The sequence below is a fragment of the Chaetura pelagica genome, unplaced genomic scaffold, assembly GCF_000747805.2.
Source record: "Chaetura pelagica isolate M959 unplaced genomic scaffold, ChaPel_1.0 scaffold227, whole genome shotgun sequence".
NCBI classification, from domain to species: Eukaryota; Metazoa; Chordata; class Aves; order Apodiformes; family Apodidae; genus Chaetura; species Chaetura pelagica.
The window spans coordinates 467,134-483,495 of NW_009953796.1; the positions used below are offsets into that span (position 1 = coordinate 467,134).

General features: G+C 41.4%; 1 protein-coding gene across 1 annotated transcript in view; it reads right to left on the minus strand.

The window, feature by feature from the left end:
• Positions 1–4,357: 4,357 nt before the first annotated feature.
• CA5A (carbonic anhydrase VA, mitochondrial) overlaps positions 4,358–16,362 on the minus strand; it is an 18,983-nt gene continuing 6,978 nt past the window's right edge. Inside the window, exons 2-7 of the mRNA XM_010001094.1 lie at positions 15,210–15,407; positions 10,919–11,037; positions 9,076–9,171; positions 8,851–8,913; positions 6,787–6,942; positions 4,358–4,537 (exon numbers count right to left, since the gene is read on the minus strand). Of these exons, the coding sequence (XP_009999396.1) occupies positions 4,358–4,537; positions 6,787–6,942; positions 8,851–8,913; positions 9,076–9,171; positions 10,919–11,037; positions 15,210–15,407 (812 nt within the window). The remainder of the gene's footprint in view (positions 4,538–6,786; positions 6,943–8,850; positions 8,914–9,075; positions 9,172–10,918; positions 11,038–15,209; positions 15,408–16,362) is intronic.

The window sequence follows — 16,362 nt, forward strand, 5'->3', positions numbered from 1 at the left end:
CTGATTAGAGTCCACTCATAATGAACTGGTTCATTCTCAAGGAGGAATTGTATTATTTTCTTGACAGAAAATCTACTTTTTAACTTGGAGAGCTTAAACACACAATGAGATACAGACACAGTTTTCTCTGTGCTTCTTTATTGCATAGTTGCACACTACTTTAACAGTTTAAAATACAGCAGCTACAAGTTTCTTTACATCAGGTAAAGACTGAGGGAAAAGCTCTGTAACCCAAGAAAACTAAAGGCATTCCCTGTTACATATGTTGCCTGCAAAGACAATTATTTCAGTAAATTATGATTAGGGAGATAACATACATTAAAATACACAACGTGATAACTGCCAAGAAAACAAGATGCACAAAGAAAAAAGCCAAGGTGTGCCAAAAAATACAAGTTAAGACATGAAAAATTAAGGCCTTTGATTTTTAAAGCAAATGCTATTGATTATGAAGTTGAGCAGAACGGATGCTTCCTCAAAAATAAGCCTTGTAGAATTCCAGTACTTCAAAACCCAGCAGGTCTTTGAGATCAAAGCAATCTCCATTTCTATAGCTTTCAAAGCCAAAAGATACACTCCTGTCAGACTTGGGGGTCAAAACACCACCACAAGCCATCCATGACAGAAGACAACACAGGACTGGTCAGATACACATGGTGGTGTACACCTAAAGTGCACTGGTGGGAAAGTTCTGGAATGTAGGAATATAGATCAAACACCCAACTGTGAAGCCACCAAGAGCAAGACAAATGCTTAACAGGAACACTGAAAAGCAGTTGGAAATCAGACATGGATACAGATTTATGCTCAAAAACCTTCTACTCCCCTTTCAATAAGCTGCCCTTAAAATTATATATATTACAGTCTTTAATTTCTAGTACTTATTGCCACAGGGAACACTTCCCAGTACAGTATTAAGCAACTTAAGGGACTACTATGCAGGAGCAAATACAAATGTGTGCTTTGACCCTTTGGAATTGTACCATCTAAAAGAAGAGCCTAAAGATTCCCATTTTCAAACAGAGTTTAACTTAGCTGTGCAAAAATCCTTTCAGATATTAGCTCTAGTCCAACAACTGAGTAATTTCCCCCCCTTCACACAGTTGTGAGGGTAAGCCAGAATAATTATATCCCATCCCCTGTTCACATCCATGTGCAGGCACACAGAATTCTTTTTCTTGAAGCTGACTTTTGCAAGGCCAACGCAGTCATTGCAACATAAAACAACCCCCAAAAAACCTTTCTGTTCATTTCCAAACTGCTAATTTCAACAACAATCCACCCTGCAACTGAGATACTGCCTACCGTAACCAGAGATGCTAACACACCAACATGTAAATACAAGACTCAAAAAGCAGCAAAATAACTGTAACAGAAAATCCCTGTAAACCTTATTTTTGTAGCACTAAATTTCTAAATTGACCCTGTCTCCAGATATTTTAAGCAATCAGTGCTGAAATTGTGATTAATTCTATGGTAGCACACTTAGATGAGATTTTATCCAAATATATATGGGGTATGGCTTATTAAAGGTATGACACCTATTCTCTAACAACATTTCCATGACAAAACTTGAACAAAGTAAGTGAATCTCTAAGAGAATTTTCAAACAGATCACTGAAAATAGAATATCCAGCATCATCTCTGATAGATGCATGGTGGTAAATGTGTTAAAAAGAGATTTACTCACCTAGGAAGAAAATTTGCCTCTGTGAAGCAAACCTAACCCTTTTGAACTCAATTGGGTATGAGCACATTAGGGTATTATGAAGCAGCTGAAGGTTAAACATTTACACCATAATAAAACCCTAAGAACAAAATATGCATTTAGTATTTGCATATGCTAGTAAAGCTGTAGTAACTGCTGAAGTGAGCTTAGTGGCACACAAAAACATGGTGAAAATTACCAAGACAATTAAAAAAAACTTTAATCAATTGCATGAAGCTTTTAAAAAGACCCATTCATCCAGGACAGGGGTTTTGGTGGAGGCTTCCTGCAGCCAGCTTGGTGCTGCTGAGCCACCTGTAGTTTTAAAAGTGAAGGCAACATTAAGAGGTCTTTATAGTGCAATTTCTCCTAACTGCTACTAATGAGTAGCAGAAAAATCTCAATGGCAGACAAGATACATACCAGTTCTGAATGGCTGCCATCTTTCTATGGGGTCCTCCTCAGAAAAGACTTTGCAAGAGCAGCACTCAGCAAAAACCTCAAGCTTCACAACAACTAGATGACATCCATTCAGGCAGAAAGTAAAAAAATTCTTTTCCTATTGCCAGAACTGTAGATACACCTTCCAAAATCCTTTTGGAATCTGCCACTCTCTGGCAAAACCATTACTGATGTGGTCCTGCAGACCAGAAAGTAGAATTACAGAATGTGTGGGGTTGGAAGGGGCCTTTAAAGCTCATCTAGTCCAGCCCCCAAACACTGTCTAGTACAACTGAGATGGTGTAGTTCAACCAGATTGCTGTAGATTCCACAGCAACTGAGGTCAACCAAGATGGTTCAACTGAGCAGTAAGGACTGGAAGAGGCAGTGAAAACTGAAGGTACATACACTACTGGGTTGCACTCACACAGTAAAGGGACATACTCTACACTGGGATAGAAGAGAGATTTCCTTACATTTACCACAGAGTCACTTTAAGGTTAAGTGGACACATTGCAAATAGCCAAGGGAGAAAAGCAAAACAGCCTGAGGTGGAGCTATTAATGAAGCAAAGGGAGGACCTGGGCACTTAATTGGTTAAACAAGAGCATTCAAAAGCCTTGCCAGCATCAGGACCACACAAAAAAAGTGTTAAAGTGCTTTTAAACTGAACATTTGGACTTTAAAAATATTGATTCTAGCGTTCTGAATTCAGCATTGACAAGGTGGTGTCCTGGCACCACTTGTGCTGAATCACACCAGCAACCAGTGACTTTGCTTACTGGCAGAAGCAGACCAAGTAACATCTGTTCTCCAAGAAGACTCCTCAAATACAATCAATCAAGGTCACATGAATTTACAGACAGACTTGCTCTTCCTTAGAAGATCTGACCATACATTAGGTACATGAATTTCATGCACAGGCACACTGTTAAACACAGTAAAGCATAAAAAGCCAGTGAGAAAGGTGCTTGAGAGAAAATGATGGCTAGCAGTAGTATCCTTCAGAGGTAGATAATGCTTGTGGCAATTGGATTGTAACTCTAGGATAAGGCTCCACATCTGACACCTTACCAAACAGTTTTGTCTGGTCCACAAATAAATTTCCACCACCACTTCTACTCATTGTCATAAGGTGCTATAATCCATTCTGGTTCCCAGTTGTCCTGAAGCTAGAGAACTCTCTTTTTTTAGAGAAGTACATTTTGAGACAAAACTTTGAAAAGAGTGAACTGGTACCCTATCAATTCCTAAAAGAAAATAAAAATTTTTAAAAAATAAAATAAATCTTTCAACTATCTGAATGCTGCATTTTGTCTATACTCTCCTAGCACAGGTTTAGGTTTCAGAAATTGTTGTGAGGTTTATTTCCCCCAAATCCCATGGGAAGGGTCAGCTGGGGCTTATCTAATTTTGCTTTCCTTTGATGTGATCAATTTCCTGGGATCAACTGGACATTTTAATCTGATTTGCTGCACTTGCCAGTCTTGAAATACTGGTGAATTCTATCCTGCTCTCTTCTTCTGGCACATTATGAATGCAGAAAAGTAAAAGCTGCCAAAGCTAAAAGCTTCTACATTTGTTGTAATGTTTTAGAAAAGGTCTGTGGCTTCTGGTGTAAAGTGGACATTTTGTGGCATCCATATCAAACATGGATCATGCAGTCAACAGAACAGAAAGAGATGAGATTCTGGAAGTCATCTTTTCCCTTCTCATCATCCTAAGCACCAAGAAAAAAAGAAGATAAAATGTCTCTGTATATGTGACTAGAGAAGATAGTTCCCTTCCCAAACCTCTAGAACAATTCCACAAAAAGGACCTAACCAGTATTAAAACTTTTCCCTTCTTTACCCTTTCCTGCTTGATAACATGCTTTTAGTTGGGATTACTATGTCATGGAAGTCACTGAAAGCATCTGAAGAGAGACAGAAAAGAGGCAAGGGGAAGGGATCTCCTGCTCTTACTTATCTGCTTAACTATCAAAATAATTTCTTACTGATCCCTGCTTTAAAGCAAGTACATTTGTTAAGGGTTAGTATTATTTCCTTCTTAAAAAAAAACCCCAAAACTAACCCCCCCCCAGCTTTGCCAGTGAAGGACAAACGACACTTAGCAGAACTGCAACTGGCCCTCTGTGAGCTGCACAGCACACACACGCTGCAGGAAAAGGAACAGTCACCCCCAGGTATTGCAGTCTGGGCTGACAGTTCATGGCCTGATCAGCTCAGCACGGTCCTGGGGCTGTGCTTCAGGATGCAAGAGGTGCCTGCTTTGGAAGGAGGAACGGACGGTTCGGTTCATCAGGGGCTGCAGGGGGCGGAAATTGTCCACCATGCGCTTTTCTTCCTCACCATCTGAAGTGAAGAGCAGCATCCGAAACGCCTCCAGCTGGGAATGAGAAATGTCCAATGCTGTGACTTCACTAACTGGAGAATTAGGGGACTTCACAACAAAACACCCTTATGAGGAAAGGCTGAGGGAGCTGGGTCTCTTTAGCTTGGAGAAAAGGAGACTGAGGGGTGACCTCATCAATGTTTACAAATATGTAAGGGGTGAGTGTCAGGGGGACGGAGTTAGGCTTTTCTCAGTGATGACCAGTGATAGGACAAGGGGTAATGGGTGTAAATTGGAGCATAGGAGGTTCAAGGTGAATATCTGAAAAAAATTTTTTTACTGTAAGAGTGACAGAGCCCTGGGACAGGCTGCCCTGGGAGGTTGTGGAGTCTCCTTCACTGGAGACATTCAAAACCCACCTGGATGAGTTCCTGTGTGATGTACTCTAGGTGACCCTGCTCTGGCAGGGGGGTTGGACTAGATGATCTTCAGCCCCTAAGATTCTATGATTCTATGAAAACACAATCCAAGGTAGTATGACATTTGCATGCTGAGGAATCACAGAGTGAACTCCTGGTCACTTCTTTGTCACCTGCTCGTCAAGATGCCTCCATCACCCACACCAAAGCAGATGAACTGTCACTCCTCAGCCATCTTTAGACAAACTGAATCTCAAATGTGGTCTGAGATGGAACCAATTCCAGTTGAAACACTGGAACATATGCTACCTTTAAGCAAGTCTCTCAGGCCTTCTTAATTTACAGCCTTCCTGGAGTTCTGTTACCTCACTGGGTAACAGAGCTGGAACCCAGGGAAGAGGGAACCCCCACAAGCAACAATCTACATGGTGGTTGTTCTCAGTGGTTTATAACTAGGGATTAGTAAAGTATGCAGCAGGTCAGCTTTTAATGCTCACAAGGGCATTACAATGTTAAGTAAACTGAGACTTTCTATGCCATAAAAGAATGAGAGTGATAAAGAGAAAAGGGGGAAATAAAAAAAGAGAAAAAGTTCAATTTGAAAAGGAGAATGTCACACCTGCAGGTCTCTCTGCTCTGGTAACAATTTTTAGTTCTTCCTGTCCTGTTCCTTTATGTAAATGCAAACATTGAGACATGTCTGTTCTTTAGTGTTTGTTTGGAGTTTGACCTTCTAGATGGACTAGATCCATGGAACAGTCTTAATAAAAAAATAATAAGCATTTTGGCCTCATGTTGTTGGACTCAAACTTCATTATTAATCAAAGCCTCAAAAACCAGGGACAGTGCAGAGGTAACTTTCAGTGCCTCTTATACCATGAAAAAATGGTAGATTTGGGGGTTGTTGATTTTTACTTGGTTTGCAACAACCTCCCAAACTTGTTCTATGCTGTACTGCCCCTCAAAGTTCCCCACTTCTCTGAAGAGGCAAAAAAAACACCTGAAAGCTTCCAAAACCCCACAATTACAGTACAATTGCAATGAGGCCTCCTTCAGACCATTCTACTTGTCCCTACATCTACCAAGAAATAACATCACATTGAATCATGAAGTACTAAAATTAAAAGCAGTGGAGGGCAAATGGTGACAAGCTTGGGTTGGTGTCAGAACAGACTATTGACCATTAACTCCTCCACTTAAAATAACTTCTGTAATACAAACATTTGCTGAAATCTTTGGGTGTTCTTTTTTAAGGGGAATAAAAAAAGGAATTCAAGGACAGCACAGCCAAATATAAACGTGCCTACAAAGGCAAAGGAGAAAACCCAGTGGAGACTTCCTCTGTCTCTGGGCCATCAGAATGGCATGTGAAGGACTCGAAGCCACCACCATCCATCCCTTCTGTACCTTCTGACTCTAACCAAGGGAAGAGCAGAGAATTTAGCCCTTGCAGTCTCTGCAAGGCCTCTGTGCACGTGGCTACCAACAATATGCACAAAAAAATCACAGTTTGCAATTTCACAAAACTTGCCCTTTCTCCTCCCTCTCTGCCACAAGAAAAGCTGCATCTCCATTGTGGTAAGGACAGCAAAATCATGCAGTGTTCTGACAAATAACCTTAGAAGCTTTCAAGAGGCAGCTTCCAGCCTAAGACATTGTTTATTTGTCACAGAGCAAGATAAAACTCCACTGGAGAGCTGGAGAAGCATTTTTAACTGCTTACTGACCAAGTCTTCAGTCTTTCAGAATCAGCTGTTCCTGTCAGGATACCTCCCCAAACAAACACTGAGTGTGAAGCAGCTGTGTATTCACAGAGAATTACTGGTAAGCAGCTCCTTCAGTGCATCTTCCCAGTCTGATTTGAAAAGTAAGCATGAGATTTACCTGATTCTCATCGACCTCTATTGGCTGCTTCTTAATAATCCACGTGACTGACTCGGTCAGGGGGGGAGTTGTCAAAGAGCCTGCGTAGGTCCAGTAATCAGGGCATGAAGGTATCAAACAGGAAGGATCAAAGACATCAAACTCCACAACAGTGTCCTGAACCCCAGAGAAAAACACATTTTTTACAATTGTATTTTGAGGGAAAAAAAGTCAGAGTATTTAAAAAGATCACAAATGCTGCAGGTGTCACCTGCCCATGTGCAGAGTTAGGGAGTGTGAATATTAGTGAATATCCACATCAAATAATAATGTAAACTCCATCAACTTGTGCAGAATTGGTAAGCTGGGTTAGAGGCACGAGGGGCAGTGTGAATAGACAACATTTAAATCTCCCTTTTGTGCCCACAAGCCATTAGGAATTCAGTGCAGAAGAAACAAGGAGAGCAAAGGAGCAATTGACTGTGTCTTTGTGGGAGCCAGAGGCAAACAGGAAAAAGAAAGAATAAATGGTGGGACAAGTTCAGGTAGATAGATATACTTCATAGAGTGCAAACAATAGTGCTTTTACTTGTCACCATGTGAGCTTAGACAGTGGGGAAAGGACTAAAACTTTACTCAAAAGTGTTCTGAATACAGTTCAAAGTAAAATATTCATGTCTCCAGAATGTGCACTCCCCCAAGGGAGATATCAGAGAGCATGTTGGAGCCTCAGAGACCATGAGTTCTTACACAGACATTTTGCAGGTTATATTGGAGGAAAGGAATATCCCTATTTTTCTTTAGATAGGCTTTATCAGTTCCCCACTGAGAAGAGCAAATATTACAGCAAAGACCTTTACACAAATGGGGAGTTGGACAAGAGATTCTAGATGGGATCTTTCACCCACCACGTGAGAGAGGAAGGTGCAAGGAAACCAGGATGGGTTTTATCTGACCTGCCTTCTGCTTCTAACCAGCATGATGCTTCTCAGGGGCTGGTGATTAAGTCAGTGATAACCCTGGCAAGGCAACAAAGGTTTTCAAACGTTTTCAACCAAGTGACTGACACCCTTTGGTGTCAGAGCAGCCCACATGCAGCTTGATGAGCCTAATGTTTGATACTACTTTTTAAAATTGCAATTTTTTTAAAGATCTTGACTTTCATCTCTTTCAAATTCACATGCTGTAAAATATTACACTCTCATAATGCATATTCATAGATTTTTGTAGGTCTTTTTGGCACTGAACTGACTTGTTTGGCATTTATCTGACAGTTTTCACTGCAAAGCCATAAATATTTGTTTTATTTGGGTTTAAAAAAATAATCCTTGCTGCGATAAATAATGGCACAGCGATTTCAACTGGACGTGCTTACAAGCCAGCAAAATTCTGGCTATTTTCTGGCTATTTTCAACAAGGGAACAGACACCTGGAGGAGCATGAGCTGCTCCTGAGCATTACCAGGGCCACCGCACGCCCTCTCCCGGCAGGAGACAGAGATTGGCTCTGAAAAAAGGGTCCTTTTCCCCTAACACAACATTTACAGGGTTTAAAAAAACAGCAAATAATCTCCTCGAAGATCAGACAAAAATCTGAAAGCCTTAATTCCACAAGAAAGAAACTACCACTTTACACAGCACAGAAATTTCATCCCAGTTAGATAATATATTATTAATTATGGTATAATTCTGGATTATTTTATAATAATATAATAATTATACAATAACTATGAATCGTGTATTAACTGTACATGAATCCAGTGGCAGCTGTTTTCATAGCAGAAGGGCAGGCTTCACTGAGGACAAGCAGTAAACATGGGCATGCCCCTCTAAGAGGACACAACCCCAAAAGCATCATTTCTTAAACCAAGAGGTTTGGAAAGCTTGAAGTATACAATTCCTCCTTAAAAATTAGCTTCCCCCCTGGTATAATCAACAGTTCATCCAAGGTGTCAATCAACCCCCTTACTGACATGGAAGGAAGAAAGCATTTATTTGTGTTTTGCTGTTCTCAAAGTACTCTTTCTGTTGAGTGACTGCACTATTTAAGCAGTGATAACTTGGTGGGACACTTAAAATTACCTACCTTGTGTTTAACTGCTGGCAAGGCATCCACCAGTATCTGCAGCCCCTCGTGGTGTGATCCCAGCTGCAGGAGACAGGTGGGAGTCAGGGAATCATTCAGCTGGCATTCTACATGTCTACCTTAATCAATGTATGTTGAAAACAACAATCTAGAGGTATTTTGCCTTAAACCAGTTTTATATTAAAAAGAGGCATCACTACAGCTTATTTCCCAAAGTGCAATTACCTTCAAAAACACTCCAATAACAGCCAGGCCGTTGCCTTCCATGACAGCTTCTTCAAAAGTTGGGTACACAACAGCATTCCAGTGAACTAAATGCAACTGAAATAGAAATAAGAAGAAATCAACACAAGCACAGAGCACAGCAATGCTACTAAGAAACTGGACTTTTGATCTTGGCTACATTTTGTCCTTGGCAAATTGAGAAACTGCAGTGACCCACCTCAGAAATCACACACCCCAAAAAAGAGGACCAAAATGTTATTGGAAAATAATGGTGCTTCCCCCATTTTCTTTATTTTTGCCTTGTTTTAAAATAATAGCCAAAGAATCATTAACTGCATTTCACACGTATGAAAGGGATTTTTTTCTGCTGGAGACATTATAGGAATGGTGTTAAAATGTACCAGAACAGCTCAGCATGCCTGGAACTGAAGGACTCTTCCACCTCATCAGAAGAAAAACAAGAGGATGCTGTTCTGCCATGGAACAGACTCCTGCACATACCATAAGCTTCCTCTGCATTGCTCACAGTTCAGCACAAGTGCTTCACAGTGGGGTTTTGTGCATTAAACAGATCACCAGCCCCAAAACTCAGTCATACAGTCTTGCAGTTAATACCTTGCCAAGCTGACAAGCATCACTATGGGCACATTAAGAAGAGATAAACATCTTCTCAAAATTGAACAAGCACTGTTTTTCAAATTCCCCATCTCTGGCATGTAACTGTGTTTGTACCTGTCCTATTTTCCTCTCTGAGCAACTTAATCAGTATTTTTCCCCTTGGCTTCATCCTTGTTATTGACTCTTTCTGCCTCATTAGTTACTTAATCACAAAAGTCTTGCTATTTTAATAGCAGCTTATAACTTGAAAACAAAATATGAAGTGACCATAACTCCTGTATTACCACAGAACTCTGCTGTACATTGTTCTAACGACTGTAAGAAACAATGAGCTGATCAATCACCAGAAAAAACTTCTTAACATCAGCCAAAGCTCTGGGGTCACAGACACAAGTCAGCTACTGTATACAAGGTAAGCAGGACCAGGCTTCTTGAGTTACAAGTATGTGTGTGAGAATTAAATAACCTTCTGTTTGCTCTTCAAATATTTTTTAAAGAGTGCTTAGTATGTGCTTTGTTCCTCTGCAAGCATTTAGTAATAATAAACAAAGTGATTTTAAAGCAGCAAGGATTGGGAGATTTGGAGGTCCACTGGAGACAGCAGCTGGGAAGCAGAGCATTCACTGTACTCCCAAGAACACAGATCCTACACCTCATATGAACCCTTCACTTACTGCAGATCACAGGTAGTGCACTTCAATTTTTTTAATTGAGATCTGAGCTTCCCTTTTACCTTAGTACTTGCTGTCCACCTGATTTGCACCACATCAGCTGCTACCTGGGAGTTCACTAAGACTTGATCATGCTCTCAGTCTGCTTTCTGTCCTCTCCTTTTCCCCTTTAAAAGGGGGAAGGACAAGTAAAGTTGTGTCACTACCTCCAGACAGAGCTGGAAAAGCAGTGGTACTTTGCTGCCTGCCAGTGCCTTGTCCAGCACCCACCCCTGGGGAGATTCAGGGAGCAGAAAACATTTCTGAACCCTTCAGTAATGGGGCCAAGTGCAATTTTAAGATTGTTGTTCTCCAGAAAACACAGTGAATATGATTTTACTAATACAATGGTACATGAGCTATAGCACCTAGCAGGTCTGATCTCTGACAGAATCTGCAATTAAACAAAGTGCAGTTCTTCAAACTGGGGGTTTCCTAGCATGCAGGGAAGTCCCAGGCAGTGAGACCCAGCCTCTGGCCCCTGTATTTGTATTGTTCAGCATTTAATCTCATACCTCTGCTGGGTAAAATTTACTGTCAACTGTGTGCTCTGAGCCCCACTCATTTATAGCTCCCCAATGGAAGTGGAACTGCTTTAGCCTGTAGTGGTTTTCCAAGGGACCTCCAACAATTACTAAAAAACAAAAAAAAAGACACACATTAAAAAACATTCTTTCAATTGTCCAGACAAGTAACACAGTAAGATTCTGCTTGAAATAAGTCTGCCCAGGGAAGAAATCAACCATCTTAGCTGAAAAAGTTCCTATTGCTTGGCTAATTTTACCATTTACTTGGTTGTGACAAAATGATTCAAGCAAACACATCACACTTTTTCCCTGCAGCCTGAACCAACTATGTCCAACTGAAGGTGATTCAGTTAAAATAGACTCCTCATCCATCTCCCCTCAAGGGAGTGATGGTTTCTTTCCCATTCACATCAAGTTTGGCAGTCATGGTGATTACATGTTATGTTCTGTACTCTTCTCTTTGAGCAGGCATATGAGAACTGCCTTGCCAGAATAAATACATGACAAATCAACAGATTTATTTCTTAAAGGACATCCCAATGAAGCCTCAATATCTATGAAAAATACTGAAATTTCCCATGACAACACAAGGCTTTGAAAACCCAATTTCAGCAGAAAAATCAGCACCTTGTGCCAAATGTTCAATTCTGCTTTTTTGTCAAGTTACAAAAGTCCAAACATTCTGCTTCAGTGCAGCTTTCAGACTGCAGAACCTATTGTGAAAGATTTCCTGCATGGCCAGAAACAGGCTCCTATTGTGCCTGCTGTTCAAAACTGTTCAAGCTACATTCCACAAAGCATCTAAACATACAACCTGCAAGATTCTGAGTTTCTGGAAGCTTTAATGCACTTTTCTAGCCATGAGTAAGGGTAAATATTCAGTCTGATTTCAGAAGACATGATTTTGGAACTACATTAATTAAACTAGATTTGAAACTACACCATTTTGGAGCTACCAACTAGTCTATGCCTAGTTTTCTGTGTAGCCTGGGTTCTTACTAATTTCCTCCTAACTGAACCAGAACAACCTGCAACAGTATCTTGCTGGTTAACACATCATAACATCAGGTAGATGCAAGACTGTAATTACTTCCAAAACAAAGCTAGCAACAAACATGTAGCTGTAGAGACCTATTTTCTGATTTTTTCCTGAACTGTCCATTATGGTTAAATTTTGTAGCAAACCACTGTACAAAGTACATAATCCAAACACTACTTTTGAAAGGGAGTTAATCACTTTAATGCTAAGGAGAAAACAATGAGAGGCATTAAGAGCTTTTCTTGTCTTTTTTTTTTTTTTTTATTTCCCTGAATGCCAGCCAGCAGTTTTGAAATTCTCCCTAGACAGACCTGCTTGTGATAAAAGAGTAAGCTAAAACAAGCTATGCAAATTGGCAATTTATTTCATCCCCTGCTGCTGAGCTCTTGGCATAAATGCAATACTGACCATCACTAAAACAATGATGATGGAGAATAGTAACTCTCAGGGATGGAACAGAGATACAGCCCACACTGCCAAGTCTTTCAGAATTGAAGTTTCTGTGCACCAACACTACCCAGTCCTGATTGCCTGATGATGCAAACCCACAAACAGCTACATTCATGCTAATAGTCACACTCATTTGAACATTCACTTCACAGGTAAAGGCAGGCAGTGGCACACACAGGTAGAAGATCAAATTCCTAAAGTAGCCTGTAGGAAAGGAATATGAACTTATAGTCCCTGGCAACCATTTTTGCCATTTCACATCCTCTCAATTTACCAATCTTGATAATTTTGAAACAAATAGAAGTTCAAAGGAACTCTAACAACAACCAGAGGGAAGAATCACATCAGCTTCTTATTGCAGCTCTGTGTTTCAGTCTCATTTCCTTATAGCAGGTGCCATTCACACAGCCAGAACCACATTCTGTACCTACCTTCCCACACCCTTTCCTCTTCATCCTCCTGCTCTGCTCATTAGCAAACACCCCACGGAAGCACTACCTTCATCTTTTGCCCAGGTCTTGTTTTGCCTCAGCTCAGGATTTAGGCATTTTTTTGTCTATCCTGGATGCATGTTTTGTCTTTTTCTTCTTCTGTTTCAATTTTGTTGGTTTGGGTTTGGTTTGTTTTGTTTATTCGTTAGCTTCCTTCTCTGGATTTCTATTGTTATTAGAGAGAAGCTGGCAGGAAGAAAAATGAGAAATAGCAACAGTAAAGACAGAAAGGTGAAGGAGAGAGGCAGACACCTGAAAGCCTGGCCATTTATACAGCAACATCCCCTGACCTGTTGTTCCTCTGCCACTTGGAGTCCTGTCACTGATCATTTAATGCCACCCCCCACTAGCATTAAAAATTAGTTTAATTCATTTGAGGAAGATGATGAAGAAGAGGCAGCCATCCAGGAAGAGGCAGCAAGAATGCTCACACTTAAAGACTGACCTCAAGTGTTCAGTCTTGCAGATGAAGATGATTAGGATCTTTCAAAGCTGTGATGTGCTCTGCACAGGCAGCCTCTGAAAGGCCAACACCCTTCTCACTGAGAGTCTTGATGATTCCAAGCTTGCAGCTATGTCACAAAAACTGTCCTTGTGTATTTAAGTGTTGTGTATTTCTTAATCTCCTGCAGGCAATTCCCCCTCATTACATCAAACTGCCTTTGCTATCCAGCTGCAACCCATTACACTTCTCAGGAAGGCACTCTCAACAGATAGGGGGGTGTGGCTGTATAAAGTAAAGGACTTAAATTAAAAGCAAAACTAATCAACGTTAGTAAGTTAAAAATCACTGAAGAGCTAATAAATGGTATCTCCATCTTAGTCTCTAACCCCACCTCACTAACACAACAGCAGTTTGTACTGTAAAAACAGAGAGGTACCACTTCTTAGTTTCTTTATTATTTATCATAGTTCTGAGATGAACAAGGGCAAGAATATTCCCTGGTTGGAAACTAGGATTCTGGATGAACACCTCTAAACAATAAAATCAACAAAAAAACCCCAAATGTCACACAAGCTCCTGAAAGCTCCAGGAATTCCTCCACCACCACCATTTTTGCTTCATTGTTTCATTAGCTGCTTTCCAAACATCAACCAAAACTGCAAAACATGAGTTTGACAGCATGCTGCCAGCTTCCTGACCAAGAGCATTACTCAATCCCATATGAAGATCCAGCACTTCTCACAGCAAACAGTCATCCTAACACATTCATTAATCAAACAGGTTCAAACTTGCCCAGGGTCCCTCAAGTTTTCCCTCCAGGACAAAGTGAGTACTTAACATGAATCATGTCCTTCACAACAGCCCTGACCAGCTGCTACCACCTCATCTACCTTTATGAAATAACTCTTCATTTATACCACTGATATCCTTTGGTAAACTCAACTTTTAAGAAGAACAATGGGCAGGAAATCTGGAATTTGGTAGCAGGATCTTATGTTATTTGACCCTTCTGAGCTTTTTTTTTTTTTTTTTAATTATCTGCTCAGATCATAGAATCCTAGAATCCTAGGGGTTGGAAGTGACCTCAAAAGATCATCTAGTCCAACCCCCCTGCCAGAGCAGGGTCACCTAGAGTACATCACACAGGAACGTGTCCAGGTGGGTTTTGAATGTCTCCAGTGAAGGAGACTCCACAACCTCCCTGGGCAGCCTGTCCCAGGGCTCTGTCACTCTTACAGTCAGCATGCTTATTCACAACAAATTCTTGGAATGCATAATTGGATCTCACCTGTATGGACTCCTGCTTATACTAAAAACAACAGGAACACATGCACCTGCTCCCTGTGGCAGCAGCTCAGTATTATTTGATTCTCCAAAAGCTCATTGAGATAAGTATGTGTGCTTTGCAACTAAGAGTAATTTTGCTGCTGATTATCTCAAATGCATTAAAGGTATTAACACTGCAAGTGGCTGATTACTTTAATAAAGTGTAATGATGGATTCTCATTTAAAACTAAGTACATAGCTATACATAAGGCTGAAGACTGACTTGTGTAGCTGTGATATTACCAAGACCTAATCAAAAGGCAGGGCATTAAAACCTGTGCAGTAAGAATAAGTTTCAACCTACAACAGAGGATTTGTGCACAATGTCCATGGTAATAAACACGTGGTAAAAGTGAGGCAGACATAGAACTTCTGCATAACAATTCCCAGCACTGTAAATCCCTGTTTAGCTAAAATGTCCTTCTACTGCACATTCAATTTTGGTCCTGAGATTTTACATCATGCAAATATTTCTTCTCTCTTAGCACCAATAAGGTATCAAATAGATTTTTTGTGAGTTTTGCTTACTTGATCTATCAGAAGAATCATCAAACTCAACCAGGAATGAATATCCATTGTTCCAGATGTGAAGACACGTTTTTGGGTCGTAGCTGATTTTCAGAGGCTTCAGAAATGGGTCATAAACACTGTCTCTCCACTGGATGTTGATAGGAGACTGGCGGGTGCCCCCGGGAACTGTAAGCGGGCTCTGCCAAAGTGGATGCACTGGAAGATGAAAAATCAGGCTCTAATGCACAACACAGAACTTCCAACTAAATACTTCATTACTTTTTGGCAAGAGAAGATGCTTTGGCATGTTGGCTCCAAACACTAATTCAAGTCAGCTGGTGAAGAGGAAAGTAGAAGAAAAAAAATAATAATACATTCCAGTTGTGTGAGTCAAAGTGCAGTAACTGGACTTGTAACAGTGGTGATACCTTCCTGCATCTGCAAAATGTTCTTCAAAGAAATTCTGTCCCTTGGTTTGTCAGAAAACTGCTCTCACCAATGGATTTTAAGGTGGCTTCTGTTTCACAGCTCTGCCAGGGTCTCTGCACAGCACTGCAGCCCTCCTGACACACCTGGGCCACCAGCTCACACCGGATTACACCGGACACACTGCAACTCCCACTACAAACCAAAAATACCCTCTTGCAGGTGCCTGCCTTTTGCCCACACACGCTTAGGGGTTACAACACTTGGGGTGTAGCCCTCCTGGGGCACCCAGCCCAGGATTGGCCAAGACTCCTTCATGCAGCTGGGTCAACACGTTATCCCCACACCTGTAAAACCCTCAACTACCAGTTTTGGGGGCATCTGCGACTGGGAGGAGCAGGGCAAATCCAGGAATGGTTTCTGTGAGATTTTATGCTGCATCCAAGTGGAACCGGGGCCCGTGAGGACCCGGGGGATGCTCCTTCTCTTGCTGCTGCTTCACCTGCTGCTGCTTCTCCTGCTGCTCCTTCACCTGCTGCTCCTTCACCCGCCGCCCCCGGCAACAAGAAGCCCCAGGCGGAGATTCTCTGTGCCTCGCCCATCCCCTGAACCCAAGCGCTGCGCTTCTGGCTACACTGGGCACTTGAGGGCTTTCACTGGGAGGGGGAAAAACCAAACACAGGTTTTCAGAAGCCCCTCGCACCAGAGGCAGCTGCACATCCCCCCCCTCCCAGCCCCGCACCGC